This window comes from Oncorhynchus masou, chromosome 21, assembly GCF_036934945.1.
Source record: "Oncorhynchus masou masou isolate Uvic2021 chromosome 21, UVic_Omas_1.1, whole genome shotgun sequence".
In the NCBI taxonomy this organism is placed as follows: domain Eukaryota; kingdom Metazoa; phylum Chordata; class Actinopteri; order Salmoniformes; family Salmonidae; genus Oncorhynchus; species Oncorhynchus masou.
The window spans coordinates 14,993,104-15,020,572 of record NC_088232.1 but is presented as its reverse complement, the minus strand read 5'-3'; the positions used below and the strand labels follow the sequence as shown (position 1 = coordinate 15,020,572).

Genomic DNA, 27,469 nt, shown 5'->3' with positions numbered 1-27,469 from the left:
TCCAGTATAGGTTCCCTAGAACCATTTGACCTTGTGCGTTAGTTAATATGGACATGCTGTTGGCTGTTCTCTGTGTGTAGAGAACGTGATCATAGAACATACAGTTTCCTGCAAGGTCAACTTTAGGGCTGTTGTCTTTATTAAATGGTTGATTGAACACACAACCACACTAAAATACTTCCAGGGTATGTGTGAACATACACATGTGTGCGCACACTCACACAGTACAAACATCACAAGCATGTGGAAGGATGTATACATTGACACACACACACACACACACACACACACACACACACACACACACACGCACAGTTCTATTATATTCAGTTTATTTCATAAGTAGATACTGTACCAAGCTGATATATTATAAACTGAGAGAAATTGGAGACGTTGGAAAACCACAAAACCATGACACTTTTGGGACGTGCATGAAGTGGATGGTGTCAGAGGTCACGGAGAGACATGCTGATTGAGCAATTGGATGAGGGAAAAAAAACAGCGAATCCGGTGCTGCTTTGAGACCCCTGTACTGTACAGCTCCTTGTATGAATAATGACATGTACTGTACTATTGACAGTCATTTGCAGTGTTTTATATGAGCCCACTGTGGTTAATGGGGGGTAATTGGGAGGTAATTGGAGGCCAGGGAGCTGCATGCCAGGGATATATTGTCAGATTGATAATGGGGAATGATGAGTGTTCAGTGTTGTCAGTGTCTGGGGAGACAGAGGTAAAACTGTGTCTCCACATCAGCTGCATTGAAGCAGGGTGACTGGCAGGAGAGGGAAGAATGGGATGTGTGTGTGGTGGGGTCTAAAGTTGTGTGTATTTCTGGACAATGGCATGACTGTGCGTTGTGTCAGGGTGGTTTGCTGTGTGGGTGTATAGGCATATGTGAGAGTTAATGGGTGTGGTGTGTTTGTGCATGTGTTGTGCCATTCCACACAGAACAGGCTGTGCCTATTCACTTTCTGCATGTCTATGCTGCAGGTGCTGATTGCAGTTGATGTATTGATTATTATAGTGTCAAACACTCCATAATCTTTCACGTTCCACCCCCACACTTTAACTAGGCAAGTCAGTTAAGAACAAATGATTATTTACAATGACGGCCTACCCTGTCCAAACCCTAACCCGGATGACACTGGACCAATTGTGCGCCGCTCTATGGGATTCCCACAGCCGGTTGTGATACAGCTTGGAATCAAACCAGGGTCTACAGTGATGCCTCTAGCACTAAGATGCAGTGCCTTAGACCGCTGCGCCACTCAGGAGCCAACTTTTAATGCTTCTGTTATTCTGGGGTTATTTTTGACTCTCTGAGAAGTATTGGAGCTTGTTCTATGGCAGCTCTATGGTAGAAGTTATCCATCCTTTGGGAGGTTTAAACTGTGTGTGTAACCTTTTCCCTGGCACACTCTCTCTTGGATTAACTTGTCTCCCAACAGCCACTCTGCCAGCCTATGACATTCTAACATGAGAAGCTGCTTGTTGTTTGTCCACCTCTATTCCTCTCTCTTTGATTATGTCTCCTCCTTTCACACACACTCACTCTTTTTACATTATCTCTCGATCTTCCCGTATTTCTCTCTCCTCTCTCTCTCTCTCTCTCTCTCTCTCTCTCTCTCTCGCCCTCCCTCCCTCCCTCCCTCCCTCCCTCCCTCCCTCCCTCCCTCCCTCCCTCCCTCCCTCCCTCCCTCCCTCCCTCCCTCCCTCCCTCCCTCCCTCCCGCCCTCCATTGTCGCTCGCTCTCTGTCCCTTTCTCTCTGAGAGTAAGTTCTGAAGGGCCTTTTCCAAACCTACACCATCATGGCTGCCTGATGATGTTTTTCTGGACAGCTCTAGTGAAAGATGTGGTAGAAAAAAGAGAAGGGGGTGAACGGTGACATGACAGAGATTTGGCCCTAAAAGAGCAAATTTTGTGGAGAGCAACACCTTTGCAGTTCTACTGCAGGATATCTTTCAAAAAGGCCTCCTTAGAAAGGATTACCTACACATACTGACCAGCTCATGTTATAGACAGAAGCGCGCTACATGGCAGATCAATCCAAACTCATCTCTCTGCATTTCCAGCCCAACCATTATCTCAGCCAATCATGGCTAGCAGGAAGGTTCCTGACTTTTTCTTTGGCTAAACCAACTAGGCTTGTAATTTAAACAATTTTATTCGTATTTACAGATGGCATTCAAGTTTATTATGAAGGCACATGAAAGTTCACATGTTCCAGAGCCATTTCCTCCCAAAAATGCATTATGATAAATAAAAAAGTTTACATTCAAATGGCTCTCCTGTGAAGTAGTGACACGTGACATACACCAAGTTTCCTGAAATGAGTCACAAAGAATGCAGAGGAGAAACAGAAAATAGTTCTCAGTTTAACTCTCTAAGATTAAACTCTCTAGGATTCATGTGGACTCTCTAACATGTTCTCACATTCTAGAAAGAAACATAAAAAGTATTATATTGTGTGTAGTTGCATATTAACTGTAACAGAGTAAATATTCACTGTAAATAAATAACTTAGTGCCTGCCTGTTGATACACAAGTGTTGCATCCTGCATATTTGCATATGGTAGCTGTAATGTATAATATAGATTACATTTACACTGTAAATAAATAACTAATTGAGCTATTTAAGTCTCCTGGAGCTACTTTCCTATAAAAAAATGAAAACCAGTAATTCCTCTTGCATATTTGAATAGAGAGAAGAGAAGAGATTAGATCTACATGGTAAATAAAGAACAAATCCACTGGTGCTATACATTTCTACAAACAACAAGAAAAGAAAATATACAATACAAGCTCCCGTACGGACACACACGCTTCCGTTAGGTCTATAGAAATAATTAGAATTTGTTATCTGTAGTGGTTATGATAAATTAGGCATTGTTGGGCACTGTTGGCATATAGATAGATGCACACATTTTTTTTTCAGGGGTTGGCCTTGTGTTTTTTTTACATGCGTGTACTCGAACAGTAACATTTTTGGAAATGCCTATCCTTACAAGACTACATACTGTCTCTCACATATTGGTGTCTGTCTAACTGTAAGCGGCCTGTGTCAAATCAAATCAAATTTTATTTGTCACATACACATGGTTAGCAGATGTTAATGCGAGTGTAGCGAAATGCTTGTGCTTCCAGTTCCGACAATGCAGTAATAACCAACAAGTAATCTAACTAACAATTCCAAAACTAATATCTTATACACAGTCTAAGGGGATAAAGAATATGTACATAAAGATATGAATGAGTGATGGTGCAGAGCAGCATAGGCAAGATACAGTAGATGGTATCGAGTACAGTATATACATATGAGATGAGTATGTAAACAAAGTGGCATAGTTAAAGTGGCTAGTGATACATGTATTACATAAGGATGCAGTAGATGATAGAGTACAGTATATACGTATACATATGAGATGAATAATGTAGGGTATGTAAACATTATATTAGGTAGCATTGTTTAAAGTGGCTAGTGATATATTTTACATCCTTTCCCATCAATTCCCATTATTGAAGTGGCTAGAGTTGAGTCAGTGTGTTGGCAGCAGCCACTCAATGTTAGTGGTTGCTGTTTAACAGTCTGATGGCCTTGAGATAGAAGCTGTTTTTCAGTTTCTCGGTCCCAGCTTTGATGCAACTGTACTGACCTCGCCTTCTGGATGATAGCGGGGTGAACTGGCAGTGGCTCGGGTGGGTGTTGTCCTTGATGATCTTTGTGGCCTTCCTGTAACATCGGGTGGTGTAGGTGTCCTGGAGGGCAGGTAGTTTGCCCCCGGTGATACGTTGTGCTGACCTCACTACCCTCTGGAGAGCCTTATGGATCAGGGCGGAGCAAATGCAGTACCAGGAGGTGATACAGCCCACCAGGATGCTCTCGATTGTGCATCTGTAGAAGTTTGTGAGTGCTTTTGGTGACAAGCCAAATTTCTTCAGCCTCCTGAGGTTGAAGAGGCGCTGCTGTGCCTTCTTCACGATGCTGTCTGTGTGAGTGGACCAATTTAGTTTGTCTGTGATGTGTATGCCGAGGAACTTAAAATTTACTACCCTCTCCACTCCTGTTCCATCGATGTGGATAGGGGGGTGTTCCCTCTGCTGTTTCCTGAAGTCCACAATCATCTCCTTAGTTTTGTTGACGTTGAGTGTGAGGTTATTGTCCTGACACCACACTCCGAGGACCCTCACCTCCTCCCTGTAGGCCGTCTCGTTGTTGTTGGTAATCAAGCCTACGACTGTTGTGTTGTCCGCAAACTTGATGATTGAGTTGGAGGCGTGCGTTGCCGCGCAGTTGTGGTTGAACAGGGAGTACAGGAGAGGGCTCAGAACGCACCCTTGTGGGGCCCCAGTGTTGAGGATCAGTGGGGTGGAGATGTTGTTGTCTACCCTCACCACCTGGGGGCGGCCCGTCAGGAAGTCCAGTACCCAGTTGCACAGGGCGGGGTCGAGACCCAGGGTCTCGAGCTTGATGACGAGCTTGGAGGGTACTATGGTGTTAAATGCCGAGCTGTAGTCGATGAACAGCATTCTCACATAGGTATTCCTCTTGTCCAGATGGGTTAGGGCAGTGTGCAGTGTGGTTGAGATTGCGTCGTCTGTGGACCTATTTGGGCGGTAAGCAGGTAGGGTGGAGGTGTCTAGTCTCTCAAAGCACTTCATGATGACGGAAGTGAGTGCTACGGGGCGTTAGTCGTTTAGCTCAGTTACCTTAGCTTTCTTGGGAACAGGAACAATGGTGGCCCTCTTGAAGCATGTGGGAACAGCAGACTGGTATAGGGATTGATTGAATATGTCCGTAAACACACCAGCAAGCTGGTCTGTTGGCGCATGCTCTGAGGGCGCGGCTGGGGATGCCGTCTGGGCCTGCAGCCTTGCGAGGGTTAACACGTTTAAATGTTTTACTCACCTCGGCTGCAGTAAAGGAGAGACCGCATGTTTCCGTTGCAGGCCGTGTCAGTGGCACCGTATTGTCCTCAAAGCGGGCAAAATAGTTATTTAGTCTGCCTGGGAGCAAGACATCCTGGTCCGTGACTGAGCTGGATTTCATCTTGTAGTCCATGATTGACTGTAGACCCTGCCACATACCTCTTGTGTCTGAGCAGTTGAATTGAGATTCTACTTTGTCTCTATACTGACGCTTAGCTTGTTTGATAGCCTTACGGAGGGAATAGCTGCACTGTTTGTATTCGGTCATGTTACCAGTCACCTTGCTCTGATTAAAAGCAGTGTTTCGTGCTTTCAGTGTGTGTAGCTGGTGTGGAAGAGTCAGGCGCAGGACAGCAGATATGAGTAATGAACGTACTTTACTCAAGAATTCAAAATATATACAACACAATAAACTAGCCCACAGTAACAGACCGTATACATACAAACAATCACTCACAAAAACCCATGGGGGATCAGAGGGTTAAATAATGAACAAGTAATTGGGGGATTGAAACCAGGTGTGTAAAACAAAGACAAAACAAATGGAAAACTAAAAGTGAATCGGCAATGGCTAGAAGGCCGGTGATGTCGACCGCCGAACGTCGCTCGAACAAGGAGAGGGACCGACTTCAGCGGAAGTCGTGACACTGACGATGTTTCACGTTAACACGAAGCCAACCCAGTTGTCAGACAATCGGCAGCAGCCCCACTCCTCATCTTCTTTACTTTTTTCAGATTGTGAACAAACCTGATCGTTCTCTATTTTTCTTTGACATTGGTATCAGTGTTGAAATGTTGTGATGTCTCCCTCCATCTTTTGTGTTCTTGTCCGAATACAACTGCATCTAAGGATTGTAGAGGTTATTGAATCGTTTCACCTCCTTGCACAGACGCTCCTCAAAGCTTGACAGAGACATAATTGCGTGTGGCAAATATGGAAATAAAAGCACAAAAAAAGGACGCTTGCAAGGAGAATAGCAAGTAGAATTGCAATAGCAGCGAAGTAGCAGCACGTCTATCTCTTCCGTGTTTATACCAGAAGTGATATCGGAAAATATGTGATGTAGACACAGGGGTGGGACATCCGTTGCAAAACTCACCCAATACTGCCCCTCGAGCCAATCAATCAATCAAATGTATTTATAAAGCCCTTCTTACATCAGCTGATGTCACAAAGTGCTGTACAGAAACCAAGAAACCCCAAACAGCAAGCAATGCAGGTATAGAAACCGGAACCTAAGATGAAACCTAGAGAGAAACCAGACTCTGAGGGGTGGCCAGTCCTATTCTGGCTGTGCCGGGTGGAGATTATAATAGATCATGGCCAAGATGTTAAAATGTTCATAGATGAGCAGCAGGGTCAAATAATAATCACAGTGGTTGTAGTGGGTGCAACAGGTCAGCACCTCAGGAGTACATGTCAGTTGGCTTTTCATAGCCGATCATTCAGAGTATCTCTACCACTCCTGCTGTCTCTAGAGAGTTGAAAACAGCAGGTCTGGGACAGGTAGCATGTCCAGTGTACAGGTCAGGGTTCCATAGCCGCAGGCAGGCAGTTGAAACTGGGGCAGCAGCACAACCAGGTGGACATGGGGCATGGTCCTAGGGCTCAGGTCCGCTGGGAGAGAGAAAGAAAGGAGAGAGAAAGAAAGAAAGATAGAGAAAAAGAGAGAGAGAATTAGAGAGAGCATACTTAGACACCGAATAAGACAGGAGAAATACTCCAGATATGACAGACTGACCCTAGCCCCCCGACACAAAGACTGAGACAGGAGTGGTCGGGAGGAATGAGTCTTCCCAAGGAATGTTAAAATTGGGGCGGCAGGGTAGCCTAGTGGTTAGAGCTTTGGACTAGCAACCAAAAGGTTGCAAGTTCAAATCCCTGAGCTGACAAGGTACAAATCTGTCATTCTGTCCCTGAACAGGCAGTTAACCCACTGTTCCTAGGCCATCATTGAAAATAAGAATTTGTTCTTAACTGAGTTGCTGAGTAAAAAATAATTAAAAATACTTTGCATTTCAATTTCCAAGTAGAAAAAAACTGTCAAATGACAGGGTGTATTACAAGGAGCCACCCCTTTTGTGACAAAAAATGACATTGCAACACTGCGCTATGCTCTGTACCTTACATCTCCGTAATGTGTGAGTTTACCTAAATGTATCCCTAACCTTAATTGTAACCCTAAACCAAAGCCTATAAAATAGCTTTTTTTCTTTTGGGAACTGGCAAAATGTCCCCACTTGTCAAAATGTTCCTTGTCTTACTATGAGTACTTCTGTTCCCTAAAAGGATAGTAAAACCTAACACACACACACGCACACACACTAACCCTAAACCTAACCCCTAAGCCTAAAATAGCATTTTTTTATTGTGGGAACTGGCAAAATGTCCCCATTTGTCAAAATGTTCCTTGTTTTACTATGAGTACTTCTATACCCTACAAAGACAGTAAAACCAAACGCACACACATACAAACAAACACACTACTCCCCATTGGGCCCAGGAGGGTGGGCCGTGTGGTTATACTATATGTTCAGACTTCACAGGATGCACTTAGATTGATGAGGTCCTGGTCCCCTGGGAGGCTGAGACTGCATGGTGGTGAATGTTGGTGACGTAAACCAATAGGGTCTGGGTGAGGTGCCTGTTTACAATGTCTGCTGGATTAATTGATTGGGGTGGAGGCTCCTCACATCATCATCATCATCATCTTAGGGCGACAGCAACATGGGTTTTCTCCCATCTCTTGTCATACTGTATGGGAGAATGCCAAGGGAAGGGGATGCAGGCAGTTACTGGGAGTGGTTATGGTGGAAGCGGATGGAGACCTCTTGTGTCATGTATTGGACAGAGAGAGACTGTTTTGAGGTTGCCAAAACAGTAAACATGTAGCCAAACCCTTTATGATTAATGAGAAACATCCTCTCAGTTAATTGGGGTGTACTCTGGGACCATCTGTGTTTGCTGTGTTTGCGTGTGTGTGCATTGTAGGAACGTGACATGGCTTTGTCATGGGACTCCCTTGCATGGTCTGCAGCTGTGGGACAGAGGAAATAGGTCAAAGGTCGTTGCTGATGTAAGGCCACCGCCCTGGCCTTGAGGCTGTAAGCGGGGGCACAGGGGCACAGTGCCTCTGTGGAAGTGATTCTGGGTCATAAAGATAGGAAATGTGGGGGGTTTGAAAACAGACCTGGACCATATAACATGGCTGGCTGCAACTGCAGACCACACATACTGTAGCAGACCACACAGCTCTAAGCCTGGCCCGAAAACCAACCTTTAGGCTTAGACTAGAAGATTAGTAGTTAGTCAGTGGTGTAAAAAGGAACCAATTGTCATACTTGAATAAAAGTAAAGATACCTAAATAGAAAATGACTCAAGTAAAAGTGAAAGTCAACAAGTAAAATACTACTTGAGTAAAAGTCTAACAGTATTTGGTTTAAAGTATACTTAATTATCAAAAGTAAAAAATGTAAATCATTTCTAATTCCTTATATTAAGCAAACCAGATGGCACATTTCAGTTTTTTATTTTATTATTGATAGCCAGGGGGACACTCCAACACTCAGACATAATTTAGGCAGTAGGATTGGTGCACGAATTGGACCATTTTCCTGTCCTGCTAAGCATTCAAAATCTCACAAGTACTTTTAGAATATAAATAATAAAGTACAGGTACTACAAAAAAACTACTTAAGTAGTACTTTAAAGTATTTTTACTTCAGTACTTTACACTACTGTAGTTAGTTGATCAACCTAGACTCAGGGGTTGACGTAACATAATAAAGGAAAATCCGCGACACTGAAATTAGTAAGATATGTTACATTTGGTACGGTATGTATTAATTTGTGGATATCCATCTATTTTGTATGTGTCACACTCATCGTAATGATTAGACCAAGGCACAGCGCACGTAGAGTTCCATATATTTCAATAAATCGAAACTAACCAAACAAAAACAATAAAGCACAATCGAAACATGTCGCTACTGGTGTGCACACAGGCAACTATCTGTAGACAAGATCCCACAAACACAATGGGGAAAATGGTTACCTAAATATGATCCCCAATCAGAGACAACAATAAACAGCTGCCTCTGATTGGGAACCATATCAGGCCACCATAGAAATACAATTTACCTAGATGACTCACCCTAGACACTATCACGCCCCAACCAACAGAGAGAATAAACAGCTTTCTGTGGTCAGGGCATGACAGCATGATATGTTACGAACTACAATTTGACACCTTATAGAACAGGGTTATCCAACTGGCTCGAATTTGGCTGGTTTAATTTGGCCCCCCAATTTTTCAGAGCAAAAACATGTTTAATTTTTTTTTAAAGGACATAAAAGACTAAAAACACCAGGAAATCAACTCCAAGTGATTTTGTTTAAGAAATGGTTCCAAGTATTCCCACCCATAATAGAGAGAAATGTGATCATATACAAATGTAAGCAAGGTTTAATATTAGTATGTTTTAGTCAAACATATTGTATCTGTTTGGGCTTATTGAGGTCAATTTGTCATCTACAAATTATTTGTAATTATGTTCTGCCCCCCCCCCCCCCGACCATCCGCTCTCCAAGAAATCGGCCTGTGGCTGATTCTATTTGATGATACCTGTTGTAGAGTCTATGCCCTGATGAGTTAAGGCAGTTCTGGGCGAAAGTGGGGGTGCAACTCAATATTAGGAAGGTGTTCCTAGTGTTTGGTATATGTAACATGTTTCCTATGGGAGCAAACAACATCTTAGACGTTTTGAATGTTCACTTTTTGTTTGAGGGCAAACACTGGTTTTGAAGTTCGCAGGCAGGGTTACTTCACCACATAACCATGACCGACTCATGTCTGCTACATATACTCAGTGTATAGTATAAACTGGGTGAATCGAGCAGTGAATGCTGATTGGCTGACAGCTGTGGTATATCAGACCGTATACCACGTGTATGACAAAATATTTATTGCTCTAATTACGTTGGTAACCAGTTTATAATAGCAATAGGACACCTCTGGGGTTTGTGGTATATGGCTGCTTTGCATCGTGCATAAGAACAGCCATTAACTGTGGTATATTGTCCATATGCCACACCACCTCGGCCTAATTGCATAATTATACCATGTCATTTTAGAATTCTGAATTCTGATTGGCTTTAATGGCATTCTAGAGCATGAATTACTTCCCTATAATGCATGGTAAATCAGCACGGTAGAATTCAATGGCTACAGTTCATTCTTAAATGTTCTGCTTTTGAAAGCACAAGTCAATATGAAAACATTATTGGCATTGTTGAAATCGATTTTCATTGAAGCAGGCTAGGACTACTTTGGTTTGGTTAGCTAAACTAGCAAGTGGTTACCAAGGCAACTACTGTAGCTATCTAGTAAACTTGCTAGCTACTTCAATGAATGTTGAACACATTTCTACCTGCAAATGAACACATTACTTGCAGCAAAACTATTAAGTTATAGCCATGGTATAAAACGGATAATCAACTCAGGGCTCTGTGTTCTCTGGAAAATGATGCAACTCCGTGGAAGGTTAGGTACTCTCCGCATAGCCCCTCGTTGATTATCCCTTACAGAAATTGTAGTATTTTTTCATGTGGTTGTTGTGACACTGAGTCAGCACACTGCCAAACAGCACGCAATTTAGTGGTCTGACCCAGTTAGCAATGAGCACAAGGAGAGGCCGGTCTCCCTCCAGAGAGGTTGAGCGCTATGTGACAGCTTTTTTGCCCATTGCCTCATTCACAGGGCACCCGCAATAGGCCACTTTGTCAAGTAGCAGCTGTGCTCCTGCCGTTCACATGCCATTTTCCTCACACAGCCCAATCGCCCTTCTCCCAACTGACGACACTACAAATGCCAGTTACATTTACATTTAAGTCATTTAGCAGACGCTCTTATCCAGAGCGACTTACAAATTGGTGAATTCACCTTCTGACATCCAGTGGAACAGCCACTTTACAATAGTGCATCTAAATCATTTAAGGGGGGGGGGGTGAGAAGGATTACTTTATCCTATCCTAGGTATTCCTTGAAGAGGTGGGGTTGTTTTCAAGACGCTTTTTCATCGACAAGCCAGTGATGTGCCTACTCCCTTTTGACAATTATTTTTTATATATTTATAGATAAAACTCAGCAAAAAAAGAAACGTCCTCTCACTGTCAACTGCGTTTATTTTCAGCAAACTTAACATGTGTAAATATTTGTATGAACATAACAAGATTCAACAACTGAGACATAAACTGAACACGTTCCACAGACATGTGACTAACAGAAATGGAATAATGTGTCCCTGAAAAATGGGGGGAGGATCAAAATCAAAATAACAGTCAGTATCTGGTGTAGCCATCAGCTGCATTAAGTGCTGCAGTGCATTCTTTCTGTGAGATGTTACCCCACTCTTCCACCAGGGCACCTGCAAGTTCCCGGACATTTCTGGCTCCCTAGCCCTCACCCAACAGGTCCCAGACGTGCTCAATGAGATTGAGATCCGGGCTCTTCGCTGGCCATGGCAGAACACTGACATTCCTGTCTTGCAGGAAATCACGCACAGAATGAGCCTGCAGGAAGGGTACCACATCCATACCTCTTCCCTGTAACGCACAGCGTTGAAATTTCCTGCCTGATTATCTGGAGTGACTACGATTTGCTTCATCTCCTTCGCAAAGAGTTGATCAGGCTGTTGATTGTGACCTGTGGAATGTTGTCCCACTCCTCTTCAATGGCGTACACTTCGCTCCAGAGCATCTCAAACATGCTCAATAGGTGACATGTCTGATGAGTATGCAGGCCATGGAAGAAATGGGACATTATCAGCTTCCAGGAATTGTGTACAGATCCTTGCGACGTGGGGCATGACATGAGGTGATGGCGACGTATAAATGACACGACAATGGGCCTCAGAATCTCGTCACGGTATCTCTGTACATTCAAATTGCCATTGATAAAATGCAATTGTGTTTTTTGTCCGTAGCTTGGAGCACTCTGTTCACAACGTTGACATCAGCAAAACGCTCGACCACATGACACCATACACATGGTCTGTGGTTCTGATGCTAGTTGGACATACTGACAAATTCTCTAAAATGACATTGGAGGTGGCTTATGGTAGAGAAATTAACATTACATTCTCTGGCAACATCCTTGGTGGACATTCCTGCAGTCAACATGCCAATTGCACGCTCCCTCAAAACTTGAGACATCTGTGGCATTGTGTTGTGACAAAACTACACATTTTAGAGTGGCCTTTTATTGTCACCAGCACAAAGTGCACCTGTGTAATGGTCAAGTTGTTTATTCAGCTTCTTTACTATGCCACACCTGTCAGGTGGATGGATGGATGGATGGATAATCTTGGCAAAAGAGAAATGCTCACTTACAGGGATGTAACAAAATTTGAGAGAAATACGCTTTTTATGCTTATGGACAATTTCTGGCATATTTTATTTCAACTTATGAAACATGGGACCGACACTTTACATGTTGCGTTTATATTTTTGTTTAGTGTATCTTTAAATACTTATAGTGTATAGTCATATAGTATGGAATAGCTACAGTGCACTAGCAGCATGGAATTATAATGAAAGTACTGTATTTCTACATAGTGCACTTAGGTGACATAACTATTGCTCTGTTCCGGTAGACTAAAGTGATTTAAGTGTGTACAGAATGTGAATAAATGGTATGTCTGTGGTAGGGTGCAGTAGTTAGCCCAGGGTTCAGCTGCTAGATCAGTCTTGTGGCTTGGGGGTAGGGCTGGCTTTGAGATAGGTGGTCTGAGACTTGATGTTAACCCTCATTGGAGCGGATCCTTCTCCCCTGTGCGCCACCTTCACAATTGAAGAACCCTTTCAAATAAGGGTGACCTGAATCTGGACTGCCTCAGTGGCCTCTAGGGTTGCAGGGTTATTCCAAATGGTTCCTATACACAAAGAAAGTAAGTTGAGTTACAGTTCAATTGCACAATGTCTCACACAACAAGTTTTTTTAAATTACTTAAAAGTAACACATTTAAAAATATAAACACTTACTGTGAAGAATGGTCTTCAAGTCATTGAAACAGGCCTTATCCCCTGTTCAAATCAAATCAAATCAAATTTTATTTGTCACATACACATGGTTAGCAGATGTTAATGCGAGTGTAGCGAAATGCTTGTGCTTCCAGTTCCGACAATGCAGTAATAACCAACAAGTAATCTAACTAACAATTCCAAAACTAATATCTTATACACAGTGTAAGGGGATAAAGAATATGTACATAAAGATATGAATGAGTGATGGTGCAGAGCAGCATAGGCAAGATACAGTAGATGGTATCGAGTACAGTATATACATATGAGATGAGTATGTAAACAAAGTGGCATAGTTAAAGTGGCTAGTGATACATGTATGTATAAGGATGCAGTAGATGATAGAGTACAGTATATACGTATACATATGAGATGAATAATGTAGGGTATGTAAACATTATATTAGGTAGCATTGTTTAAAGTGGCTAGTGATATATTTTACATCCTTTCCCATCAATTCCCATTATTGAAGTGGCTGGAGTTGAGTCAGTGTGTTGGCAGCAGCCACTCAATGTTAGTGGTTGCTGTTTAACAGTCTGATGGCCTTGAGATAGAAGCTGTTTTTCAGTCTCTCGGTCCCAGCTTTGATGCACCTGTACTGACCTCGCCTTCTGGATGATAGCGGGGTGAACAGGCAGTGGCTCGGGTGGGTGTTGTCCTTGATGATCTTTATGGCCTTCCTGTAACATCGGGTGGTGTAGGTGTCCTGGAGGGCAGGTAGTTTGCCCCCGGTGATACGTTGTGCAGACCTCACTACCCTCTGGAGAGCCTTACGGTTGTGGGCGGAGCAGTTGCCGTACCAGGCGGTGATACAGCCCGCCAGGATGCTCTCGATTGTGCATCTGTAGAAGTTTGTGAGTGCTTTTGGTGACAAGCCGAATTTCTTCAGCCTCCTGAGGTTGAAGAGGCGCTGCTGCGCCTTCTTCACGATGCTGTCTGTGTGAGTGGACCAATTTAGTTTGTCTGTGATGTGTATGCCGAGGAACTTAAAACTTACTACCCTCTCCACTACTGTTCCATCGATGTGGATAGGGGTGTTCCCTCTGCTGTTTCCTGAAGTCCACAATCATCTCCTTAGTTTTGTTGACGTTGAGTGTGAGGTTATTGTCCTGACACCACACTCCGAGGGCCCTCACCTCCTCCCTGTAGGCCGTCTCGTTGTTGTTGGTAATCAAGCCTACCACTGTTGTGTCGTCCGCAAACTTGATGATTGAGTTGGAGGCGTGCGTTGCCGCGCAGTCGTGGGTGAACAGGGAGTACAGGAGAGGGCTCAGAACGCACCCTTGTGGGGCCCCAGTGTTGAGGATCAGCGGGGTGGAGATGTTGTTGCCTACCCTCACCACCTGGGGGCGGCCCGTCAGGAAGTCCAGTACCCAGTTGCACAGGGCGGGGTCAAGACCCAGGGTCTCGAGCTTGATGACGAGCGTGGAGGGTACTATGGTGTTAAATGCCGAGCTGTAGTCGATGAACAGCATTCTCACATAGGTATTCCTCTTGTCCAGATGGGTTAGGGCAGTGTGCAGTGTGGTTGAGATTGCGTCGTCTGTGGACCTATTTGGGCAGTTGGAAATTGGAGTGGGTCTAGGGTGTCAGGTAGGGTGGAGGTGATATGGTCCTTGACTAGTCTCTCAAAGCACTTCATGATGACGGAAGTGAGTGCTACGGGGCGGTAGTCATTTAGCTCAGTTACCTTAGCTTTCTTGGGAACAGGAACAATGGTGAACCCTCTTGAAGCATGTGGGAACAGCAGACTGGTATAGGGATTGATTGAATATGTCCGTAAACACACCAGCCAGCTGGTCTGCGCATGCTCTGAGGGCGCGGCTGGGGATGCCGTCTGGGCCTGCAGCCTTGCGAGGGTTAACACGTTTAAATGTTTTACTCACCTCGGCTGCAGTGAAGGAGAGACCGCATGTTTACGTTGCAGGCCGTGTCAGTGGCACTGTATTGTCCTCAAAGCGTGCAAAAAAGTTATTTAGTCTGCCTGGGAGCAAGACATCCTGGTTCGTGACTGAGCTTGATTTCATCTTGTAGTCAGTGATTGACTGTAGACCCTGCCACATACCTCTTGTGTCTGAGCCGTTGAATTGAGATTCTACTTTGTCTCTATACTGACGCTTAGCTTGTTTGATAGCCTTACGGAGGGAATAGCTGCACTGTTTGTATTCGGTCATGTTACCAGTCACCTTGCTCTGATTAAAAGCAGTGGTTCGCGCTTTTGATGCTGCCATCAATCCACGGTTTCTGGTTAGGGAATGTTTTAATCGTTGCTATGGGAACGACATCTTCAACGCACGTTCTAAAGAACTCGCACACCGAATCAGCGTATTCGTCAATGTTGTTGCCTGACGCAATACAAAACATGTCCCAGTCCACGTGATGGAAGCAGTCCTGGAGTGAGGAATCAGCTTGGTCGGACCAGCGTTGGACAGACCTCAGCGTGGGAGCTTCTTGTTTTAGTTTCTGTCTGTAGGCAGGGATCAGCAGAATGGAGTCGTGGTCAGCTTTTCCGAAAGGGGGGCGGGGCAGGGCCTTATATGCGTCGCGGAAGTTAGAGTAACAGTGATCCAAGGTTTTGCCAGCCCTGGTGGCGCAATCGATATGCTGATACATTTTAGGGAGTCTTGTTTTCAGATTAGCCTTGTTAAAATCCCCAGCAACAATGAATGCAGCCTCAGGATGTATGGATTCCAGTTTGCAAAGAGACAAATAAAGTTCGTTCAGAGCCATCGATGTGTCTGCTTGGGGGGGAATATATACGGCTGTGATTATAATCGAAGAGAATTCTCTTGGTAGATAATGTGGTCTGCATTTGATTGTGAGGAATTCTAAATCAGGTGAACAGAAGGATTTGAGTTCCTGTATGTTTCTGTGATCACACCACGTCTCGTTAGCCATAAGGCATACGCCCCCGCCCCTCTTCTTACCAGAAAGGTGTTTGTTTCTGTCGGCGCGATGTGTGGAGAAACCCGCTGGCTGCACCGCATCCGAGAGCGTCTCTCCAGTGAGCCATGTTTCTGTGAAGTTCTGAGCCTGCCTGCCGTCCTGTACCTTTGCCCCACTACTCTGGATTACCGACCTCTGCCTGACCTGACACTGAGCCTGTCTGCTGTCCTATACCTTTGCCATACCTTAGCCTGCACTTGTTTGATTTAATAAACTTTTGTTACGTCGACACTGTCTGCAACTGGGTCTTACCTTCAAACCTTATGTATGTACAGTGGGGCAAAAAAGTATTTAGTCAGCCACCAATTGTGCAAGTTCTCCCGCTTAAAAAGATGAGAGAGGCCTGTAATTTTCATCATAGGTACACTTCAACTATGACAGACAAAATTAGAAGAAAAAATCCAGAAAATCACATTGTAGGATTTTTAATGAATTTATTTGCAAATTATGGTGGAAAATAAGTATTTGGACACCTACAAACAATCAAGATTTCTGGCTCTCACAGACCTGTAACTTCTTCTTTAGGAGGCTCCTCTGTCCTCCACTCGTTACCTGTATTAATGGCACATGTTTGAACTTGTTATCAGTATAAAAGACACCTGTCCACAACCTCAAACTGTTACACTCCAAACTCCACTATGGCCAAGACCAAAGAGCTGTCAAAGGACACCAGAAACAAAATTGTAGACCTGCACCAGGCTGGGAAGACAGAATCTGCAATAGGTAAGCAGCTTGGTTTGAAGAAATCAACTGTGGGAGCAATTATTAGGAAATGGAAGACACACAAGACCACTGATAATCTCCCTCGATCTGGGGCTCCACGCAAGATCTCACCCCGTGGGGTCAAAATGATCACAAGAACGGTGAGCAAAAATCCCAGAACCACACGGGACCTCGTGAATGACCTGCAGAAAGCTGGGACCAAAGTAAGAAAGCCTACCATCAGTAACACACTACGCCGCCAGGGACTCAAATCCTGCAGTGCCAGATGTGTCCCCCTGCTTAAGCCAGTACATGTCCAAGCCCATCTGAAGTTTGCTCGAGAGCATTTGGATGATCCAGAAGAAGATTGGGAGAATGTCATATGGTCAGATGAAACCAAAACTTTTTGGTAAAAAAATAATGAGTGAGTGCATCCAAAGAACACCATACCTACTGTGAAGCATGGGGGTGGAAACATCATGCTTTGGGGCTGTTTTTCTGCAAAGGGACCAGGACGACTGATCCGTGTAAAGGAAAGAATCAATGGGGTGATGTATCGTGAGATTTTGAGTGAAAACCTCCTTTCAACAGCAAGGGCATTGAAGATGAAACGTGGCTGGGTCTTTCAGCATGACAATGATCCCAAACACACTACCCGGGCAACGAAGGAGTGGCTTCGTAAGAAGCATTTCAAGGTCCTGGAAGTGGCCTAGCCAGTCTACAGATCTCAACCCCTTAGAAAAACTTTGGAGGGAGTTGAAAGTCTGTGTTGCCCAGCAGCAGCCCAAAACATCACTGCTCTTGAGGAGATCTGCATGGAGGAATGGGCCAAAATACCAGCAACAGTGTGTGAAAACCAAGTGAAGACTTACAGAAAATGTTTGACCTCTGTCATTGCCAACAAAGGGTATATAACAAAGTATTGAGATAAACTTTTGTTATTGACCAAATACTTATTTTCCACCATAATTTGCAAATAAAATCATTAAAAATCCCACAATGTGATTTTCTGGATTTTTTTTCTCATTTTGTCTTTCATAGTTGAAGTGTACCTATGATGAAAATTACAGACATCTCTCATCTTTTTAAGTGGGAGAACTTGCACAATTGGTGGCTGACTAAATACTTTTTTGCCCCACTGTATATATGTATGGATATATTTGCGCCCATCTCAGTGAACTAATCCATTGCGGAGGCCTAGACTAAAAGCCAATTCATGCTTAATCTGAAAAACGTGGTCAGAGGCTCCATATGGAGGGTGTGACGCAATTGCAGTGTCTCCAGAGGCCAAATTGAGATCTGTACTGCATCGCCATGCGCCTCCCAAATTTTGTTACAATGCGGAGGGCTCTGTGTAGCTCCGCATTGACATGATTAATTGATGGTAGGTGGGGGTGGTACATCCTGTAGAAAACACAAACTCACTTCCTTGACAAAAGCTCTGCACTGCTCTGCAAAGTGTAAGAAATATGAATGCCCTGACTTCTGCAGAGGCTGTATCACCGTAAATGCTGCATGGCCAATGTAGATGTCGGATTGACCATGTTCCCAGATGCACAATGCACTTCTCTCTCCAGACTGAGCTCTCTCCAGCCAATTTCTGCACATTCATTGTTTCAAAACTTAATTGTGTGAATTGTTGGCGTTTTGATTGTTAGGGTATATCAATTCCCCATTACATCGTGCATTCGGAAAGTATTCAGACCCCTTGACTTTTTCCACATTTTGTTACGTTACAGCCTTTTTCTAAAATTGAGTAAATTGTTTGTTTTTTACTCATTAATCTACAGACAATACCCCATAATGACAAAGCAAAAACAGGTATTTAGACCCTTTACTCAATACTTTGTTGAAGCACCTTTGTCAGCAATTACAGTCTTCTTGGGTATGAGAAGACTACAAGCTTGGCACACCTGTATTCGGGGAGTTTCTCGCATTCTTCTCTGCAGATCCTCTCAAGCTCTGTCAGGTTGGATGGGGAGCGTTGCTGCACAGCTATTTTCAAGTCTCTCCAGATAGGTTCGACATGAGAAACAGACGCCTCACAAGTCCTCAACTGACAGCTTCATTAAATAGTACCCGCAAAACACCAGTCTCAACGTCAACGGTGAAGAGGCGACTCCGCCAGGCACAGTTGCAAAGAAAAAGCCATATTTCAGACTGGCCAATAAAAATAAAAGAACACAGACAGTGGACAGAGGAAATCTGCCTAGAAGGCCAGCATCCTGGAGTTGTCTCTTCACTGTTGACGTTGAGACTGGTGTTTTGCGGATACTATTTAATGAAGCTGCCAGTTGAGGACTCGTGAGGCATCTGTTTCTCAAACTAGACACTCTAATGTACTTGTCCTCTTGCTCAGTTGTGCACCGGGGCCTCTCACTCCACTTTCAATTCTGGTTAGAGCCAGTTTGCGTTGTTTTGTGAAGGAAGTAGTACACAGCATTGTACGAGATCTTCAGTTTCTTGGAAATTTCTCGCATGGAATAGTCTTCATTTCTCAGAACAAGAATAGACTGACGAGGTTCAGAAGAAAGTTCTTTGTTTCTGGCCATTTTGGGCCTGTAATCAAACCCACAAATGCTGATGCTCCAGATATTCAACAAGTCGAAAATAAGTTGTATTGCTTCTTTAATCAGAACAACTGTTTTCAGCTGTGCTAACATAATTGCAAAATGGTTTTCTAATGATCAATTAGCCTTTTAAAATTATTAACTTGGATTAGCTGATACAACATGACATTGGAACACAGGAGTGATGGTTGCTGATAATTGACCTCTGTACTCCTATGTAGATATTCCAATTTAAAAAATCAGTCACTCCCAGCTACAATAGTCATTTACAACATTAACAATTTCTAAACGGTATTTCTGATCAATGTTATGTTATTTTAATTGACAAAAAAGTTGCTTTTCTTTCAAAAACAATGACATTTCTAAGTGACCCCAAATTTTTGAACGGTAGTGTGTACGTTTTCCGACCCATATCTCTTGTCGGCGCCACAGTGTCTTAATGTAACCATGGTTGCGTTCCGACCCCAGTGCAGCTCAGTGTAAACATTTTAACGGTAGGGTCGGTATCTTCTGGCAACAGAAGTATTTACATTCAAGTTGGTAACGGCTATGTTCTTAGCTACCTTCATGATTGGGCCCAAACTTGGCACCGTTGTCCCGTTGTAGTGTCTCACTCTTTCTATTGGTGCTCTATCTATCTACACTGAGTATATCCAACATTAGGAACACCTTCCTAATATTGAGTTGCACCCACTTTTGCCCTCAGAACAGTCTCAATTCGCAGGGGCACAGACTCTACAAGGTGTCGAACGAGTTCCACAGGAATGCTGGCACATGTTGACTCAAATGCTTCCCGCAGTTGGGTAGTGGACCATTCTAGAAAAATACGTGAAACAGTTGAGCGTGATAAACTCAGCAGCATTACCGTTCTTGACACAAACTGGTGCGCCTGGCACCTACCACCATACGCCGTTCAAAGGCACTTCAGTATTTTGTCTTGCCCATTCACCCTCTGAATGACACATATACAACCTATGTCTCAATTGTTGCGAGGCTTAAAAATCATTCTTTAACCTTTCCCCTCCCCTTCATCTCCACCGATTGAAGTTAATTTTACATGTGACATCAATGGATCATAGCTTTTACCTGTATTCACATGGTCAGTCTATGTAATGGAAAGAGAAGGTGTTCTTTTTTTCCCTTTTTTATTTATTGAATATTCGAAACATACAATATACTTGCAGTGAAGCCGCTCAATAACTACATCATACCAGTCCTCCAACAGACTCCCATTCAAGGCGACACACAGAAGCATCCAGGGTCATTGCCCTGCTCAAGGGCATGTTGACCGATCTACCACCAGGCCAAAAACGTGAACCCTCCAAGATTCTCCCACAGTTCCCCAATAGCTGTCCCTCAACCATTCGAGACCCCTCCCACAGGAAGAAAAATAAAAAATACAATCAATTCCATTCCCCACCCCCAAGAATCCCCCAATGCACCAACAACCGAGAGAACTAAAGAGAAAAAAGGAAAAGACGGAAGAAAACAGCAAACAACAATGCAAAAGAAAATATATATATAATACATTTAAAACAAAGCACATCAAGGACAACTAAAATCATAACAGCAATGCCATTTGTATATGTTTGTGTGCATGTCTGGCACTATTACATGTGTGTTCTTTTGTGTGTTTATTTGAATGAGAGTATGTGTATATGCATGTGTACAAACACCTGCACGGCATCAGCCTCAGGCAAACCGGCATTAGTTGTAAAAACACTGCCACTTAGGGTCATTCAAATGTACTTTTTCTTATGTTATATTTGGACTTTTTTGGGGACTTTTATCTTTGACCATCATTCTATCACTCACACAGCAACTCCACTCCCACTTGTCTCCAATTCCACATCCCAACCCTCAGCTTCCCTCAGCCCATCCCATCTATCTCTGCTGGCCACCCACTTTGGATTTCTCCGCAACACATATCTTTCAACTTGGCTGTGATGTTTAACGTACAATTTCAATCTATCTAATCGAATAGAATCCACAGATTGCGAGTTGAAGATGAATACTTTTACTAAGAGTATTAGTAATTGACTGACCCAGTCTCTCCAGATCTCCTAACAGTACTATTTCTTGGGTCAATTTTAGATCAATGCTATGCCTTTTCAACCATTCCTGAGACCAGAAACAGGCTACCTGAGGGCAATACCAAAATAAATGGTCTATTGATTCTGTATCCTCACAATAAAATCTGCAGAGCTTCGATGATTTTATGCCCCAAATATTCAACATTTTGTTGGTGGCAAGAATTCTATATAATACTTTTAGCTTAAAAGCACGAAGTCTTGAATCTTGCTTTGTTTTATATATCAACTCATACACCCTGTACCATGGAATCAGTACATCAAAAATCTCTTCCCAACTAGTTTGCAATCTATATGGCACAGTTGTCAAAGTCCTGGTCCTCAAATGAAACTGGTATGCTTTCCTATTTATGATATTTTCATTCCTCTCCAGTTTTGATCCTTTATATTGGGCAGACAGACCAGTTCCCTACCTCCTCCCGCTGACACCCGCCTCCTCCATTTTTGGCGTAATGTTGTAATCAGTTGGTTGTACTCTTGGATTGATCAGACCTTTCCATACTATTCTGATAACTCCACGAAGGACATAACTCAACCATTCCAATTTACAATATCATTTAAGAACAAAATACCCTTATCAAACATATTTTCCATAAATACAGGTATTTTATCAACCAGCACATTTGAGTTCAGCCATAATATTTGTTGTAATATATTTGTCTAATATTTATCTTTTCAGGGGGATGAAATTGAAATTGTAGTCAGCTCTGCAATGCTTGTTTGAAAAAGAAAGATATTTTGAAAAAAGTATCATTTGCAATTAATCAAAAATGAGACATGGCAATCAGCACAAAGGCAAAGAGGCCATTTTTAAACAATGGATAATCTTTTCTTAGTAATCTACTTGAGAACCATTTAGGGTTCAAATAAAACTTTTGAATGAGTGAACCTTTTAGAGAGAGGTTTAGTGCTTTTATATTTAATTATCTCAACCCACCCAATTCATATTCATTATTTAGATAGGCACGTTTTATTTTGTCTGGTTTAGCATCCCAGATAGAGCAAAATATTTTTTTTCTCATATCATTTGAAAAACGAATCATCAGGAGTAGGCAGCGCCATAAGTAAGTGAGTAAACTGAGATATGACTAAGGAGTTAATCAGGGCAATTTTCGTATAAATAGACAGGTATTTACCTCTCCATGGTTACAGGATCTTGTCTATTTTTCTATTGAAATTCATTGCGGAGAGCTTATTTATGTATTTTGTGATATGAATACAGAGTACGTCTACTTCACTGCAAGGTAATGTAAAAGTTGTATTTTTGAAGGATCCAATACGTAATAGTGTACACTTATCATAATAATTGATCTACTTAAACTGTCAATTATTAGGTGTATCACTTTTGTGTTTCATCCTCAATTATTGTAAATGCATTATGCCCACATCTGTGGCTGTATTGTGTTTTTAAATTGGCAAATCTAATAAAATTCAAATCACAACAAATGTAAGGTATTTATAGAAACAACTAAAACAGCTTGCAGCCTCTGGCTGGCTGTGGTTAGCTGGAAGGTGTCAGGCCCAATTTGAGATGAGAAAAATTCCTTGCTATTGTCTTTCAAATTAGCTCATGGCTGGAAATGGAAATGGAAATCACATCTTGAACGGCAATGTCCATTCGCCCCCTGGCGGTAGGAATTTATAGCCTTGGGTGTAAGGAAGGCAGCAAACAGCAAGTGGGAGGATATGTTTTGCTATCTGGGGAGTGAGAGCATGCCGTACTGAGAAAGAGAAGCAGGGGAGAAAAAGAGAAAGAGAGGAAGGGACAGTTTTGGGAAGAGATTACATTATTGCCATGTGTTATCATTTCCAAATGAGGGTTGCAACATAGACACACCAAAGCCTTTGTCCCAGTGCCAAAAGCGCATCATGGAGAAATGTTGCTGCTCGAAGAAATCTCAATCAAGAGCCATACCGGATGGTTAGGCTAGTTAGAACCCTCTGTGTTTGTCCCTATAAAGCTGCACACTGGCTTATCTGCTCAAACACAGGACAGATGTCAGATGTGGGGAGAAACAGGGCTTCTCACTGGCACTAGAAGTAGTAAGCTCAAGCTTGAGAATATGAGTAATACAAATGCCTGGCCTGGTTAGTTTGGTATGCTATGAAATGTATTGCATGATACTGTGTCTTTCCCATGTGTCTTAAATCCAAGCGTTTGAAAAGTGATGCAATGATGATGAATCCAGAATGTAAAGCCTCAGTGGCAGACAGACCACAGCCAATAGTCTGATGGAGGATCACTGTGTCAGGCCAGTGACAGTCAGACAGCTGATCATCTCCTCCCCCTTTCCTCTCCTCTCCCCCACAGTGTGGTCTGTTTGTTGATCTTGCCTGGCAGACTAAAACCAAACCTTTTTTTCCAGGAGGGAGTTAATGGTCTGAATTTGGTCTGGTGTTCTAGTGTCACACTGGTCACAGGTTAGCATTTTTTGTCATGAATCTGGTTCTGGAGGCAGCTCTGCAGAGGGGTCACTAGCTGGCACAGCCACAAAGTCATAAAATCTGATTTTAAACTTAACCCTAACCTTAACCACAATGCAAACCCTAATGCCTAACCCTGACCTTAGATTAAGACCAAAAAGGACATTTCGTAAATGTTAACAATATAGCTCATTTTGACTTTGCAGCTAGACTATCTAAGGGGAAATTGCTCAGTTCTGCCTCCAGGAAAAGACTCATTACAATAAACGCCAACCTGCTGTTTGGTCTATCTGTTCCACATTAAGAAATGGAATGGTTAGAAGTGGCCCAGTACCATCATTGAATGCCTGAGCATTTGTGTTTTGTTCGGAACAGTTCCTAGTTTATTCCTACTGCTCCAGTGGTCGGTCTCGGTGCTCTGTACCATTCTTCTACAGTACAGTGGTACAGGTTTTTGTAACCAACTAGCACTAGGATATGATAATGCATCATGATGTACAACCAATAGCAGAGCACAACTTTTTAATGCCTGCAAGTCTACTGTTCTATCCCAGTGTTTACATCCCATGCAGTGTTCTGTGTTAAACTCTGCCAGATTCATGTGACTGAGCGTCCAGAGTCCAGCTGCTGACAGTGTGACCACAGAGAGAGTTGGTTTGCTCTGCAGGACTACACACTGGCTATACAGCTCCTTTCTCTGCAGAACCTAGTCTTTTAACAGGCCATAGCGGCTGCAGAAAAGACCAGCCCTAAATCAACAGTGGCCCTGGGGCTGCTATGGAAAAAGTGACAGACCAGCTGCCCTAAATCTTATTACCACTCCCTCTGCAGTCAGCTCAGTGCTGTCTCCCTCTGGTTGAGTCCCAAATGGCACTCTATTTCCTATGGAAACTGGTCAAATCTAGTGCAATTTTTACTGCACATAGCTGTAATTCTACTAAGCCCCTACTGCATGTTAGTTAAGACAGAAGAGGCAAGCTCTCTGTTGGAGTCCTGATTTGTTGTTAGAGGAACCAATACTTGAGATCGTAGTCAAATGTGCACTACTGTATTTGCCTCACCATATATTTTTGTTCCTACGCATGACAAGACCATGATAGTTACTCATACTGGAGATACTGGAGTATTCCCAGCAATGAATCACTTACCGGTACCTAACTTATACATGATTAAACTGTACACTCCCTCTCTTTCACTAATTTCTCATCTCAGCTTTGAATACTTAGTGTATTCCCTTGATTTGTATGCAGTCTCTGATCTCTAAGCCTATGTGCGTACAGTATGTGCATGAATCAATCTCAAACTAACCTTCTCCTTCTCTCGCCCTGTAGAAACTGGTGTGCGTATGTGGTGACAAAGACAGTGACCTGTGTGGTGGAGGATGGAGTGGAGACCTACGTCAAGCCTGACTACCACCCCTGCTCCTGGGGCACACAGTGCTCTCGCATGGTGACGTGAGTATGCTCCTAACACACAAACACACGCACTACCACCTGGTGCCGTATACTTACTCGTACACATTTCATTTAAACATGTATACCCAGACACCCACTGCATGAATCAGTCTTTGCCCATCTACTGTAGACAGACAGAGGATATTGTGATGAAAGAATGCCAAGGCTGAGGGGAATTGTGTAAGGACCTTTTGGACCTAATGCCCCTAATGTCTGCCAACACACACACTCATACACACTGCTTATGGAATGAACAGATTGGAAAGACAGACGTGACGACTCGCAAAACTTAACCAATATGTCTGGGAAATCAGGAACTCTTTGACTAATCTGAAGCCCATACTATACAGCATCCCTCTCTCTCGTTTTCTCTTCATCTCCCTTCTCTCTTGTCTTTCTCTATCATTCTCTTGCATGATTCTAGGCATGGCAGTGGTAGGCTAAGAGCTGTCATACTGTAATTGACATTTGTGTGATGAACAATGCCGTGGCTGTACAAGCTGAGTCGTGTTGATTGAAGGCCTACTACTGCCAGAGCCTCTGTCTCTCTCTCTGACGCTCCCTCAGAGCTGGGTAACAGATGACTGTGTATGAGCCTGAACCATACAGCACATATACAGGAAAGGAAACAATATATGTCTTTTCACGCACAGGGGGATTAATTGTGAAACATTTATTTCCTTCTCAGTTTAAAGAGGGGAAAAAAAGCAGTTTCTTCTGAACGTGGTCCAAGCAAAATTTAGAAATCAGTGTGTGTGTGTGTGTGTCTAGCGCATGTGTGTGGAGCGTGTGTGTGCATGTGTGTTTGTTTATCTTTTCTAATTGTTTGACAATGCTTTAGGATCTAATTTTGGAGTTTGGCTTCTACTCTCCATTGCAACATACAGTACATTTGCTACAGCCTGAGGAGTTAATTCAGGAATTTGCATACAGTGGAGTATTCTCATCCATCAGAGAGGGGAGGGGTCTCCTATGAACTACGGTTATCTGACCAACGAAAACTAAGGGTGGTGGTCAGCTTGAGTTTGAATTAGGTTAATGTAAATATTGGGCCACTTGACGTGGGTATTAAGTTTGTTCATACAGTAATTAAGTATGTTTTGGCAGTTATCACAAATGTGTGCTATCAAATGCAGTGCAATCTGTTTCCCCAATCCTGAAATTCTTGTTACATTTTCCAGATTACATAATTGGGTAAAAGGAGAATGCTGCGCATACCTACCATGCTTAAGTCTTTCAGAGTGACAGGCATTTCTGATACTGTGTGGAAAGGAGCTGGTGGAATAATTATAAACATGTTAAGGTCTGAATAGTTTCCCTGTAAATTATTTAATCAACGTTGGTATCCGGTGAATACCGGGGTTTAGAGTTACATCAAAGTGCCTGTCAGGGCAGCAACCAGCGTCTGCTGTTTAAGCTTTGTGTTCATGCCTCCAAGCCCGGGAACGAAATTATAACCCCAAATTAAATAGAAAACGTAATTAGGCAGAAAATGCCTGGCCTCTGGCTTTGTGGCCTGTAATGACTGAGTTTGGATTGACACATAAACATTCTCCAAACTGAGGCCTTTGACTGAGAGCAGTTTCAAGAGTTCAGAATTGCAGACAGGCCCATTGAAACTCAATGGTAATTTCCCTTACTCAACCTGTAAGGGAAATTACGGATATTGTACAAACGAAATGAGTGAAGTTGTAAAATAAAACAATGTCCAAGGTTCTTCAGTTAATGTGTAATGTTATGTTCTGCCAACGACTAGTGGTGTTATGGGGCAAAAGGCAGATGGACAATAAGTTGAAAATTACCACATGCGACCAATTATGATTGCATAGCATCAGTTACATAAGCGTTTAGCAGACACTCCTGTCTAGTGTGACCCAAATTAGTGCATTCAATTTAGATAGGTGAGACAACCTCATTGCGAACCACTTCACCATTGTTGTCGTTGTTGTCGTTGTTGTTGCTGATTCTCAACAGGTATCGAACATATATGAAGCCGCGGTACAAGGTGGCCTACAAGATGGTGACGGACATGGAGTGGAAGTGTTGCCATGGTTACACTGGGGACGAATGTAGCGAGGGGCCGAGCGGAGGTTCTGGGACCCAGATTGCTACAGCCAGACCCCGGCCGAAACCCTCCCGACCGGGACAGACTGGAACCGGCACAGGTCACGGAGGACAGAATAGGGGAGACGGTGGGTGGATGTCTGTTTGTTCTGCTCCTCCTCTATGTCTCCCTCTTCTTCTTCTTCCTTCTTCTGTCCTCCTCTATGTC

General features: G+C 43.2%; 1 protein-coding gene across 2 annotated transcripts in view; it reads left to right on the top strand.

Moving 5' to 3' along the window:
* LOC135507845 (EMILIN-1-A-like) overlaps positions 1-27,469 on the top strand; it is a 76,448-nt gene that overhangs the window by 32,766 nt on the left and 16,213 nt on the right. For both annotated transcript variants that reach the window (XM_064927544.1, XM_064927543.1), the window contains 2 exons: positions 25,075-25,197; positions 27,172-27,389. In XM_064927544.1, the coding sequence (XP_064783616.1) occupies positions 25,075-25,197; positions 27,172-27,389 (341 nt within the window). The remainder of the gene's footprint in view (positions 1-25,074; positions 25,198-27,171; positions 27,390-27,469) is intronic.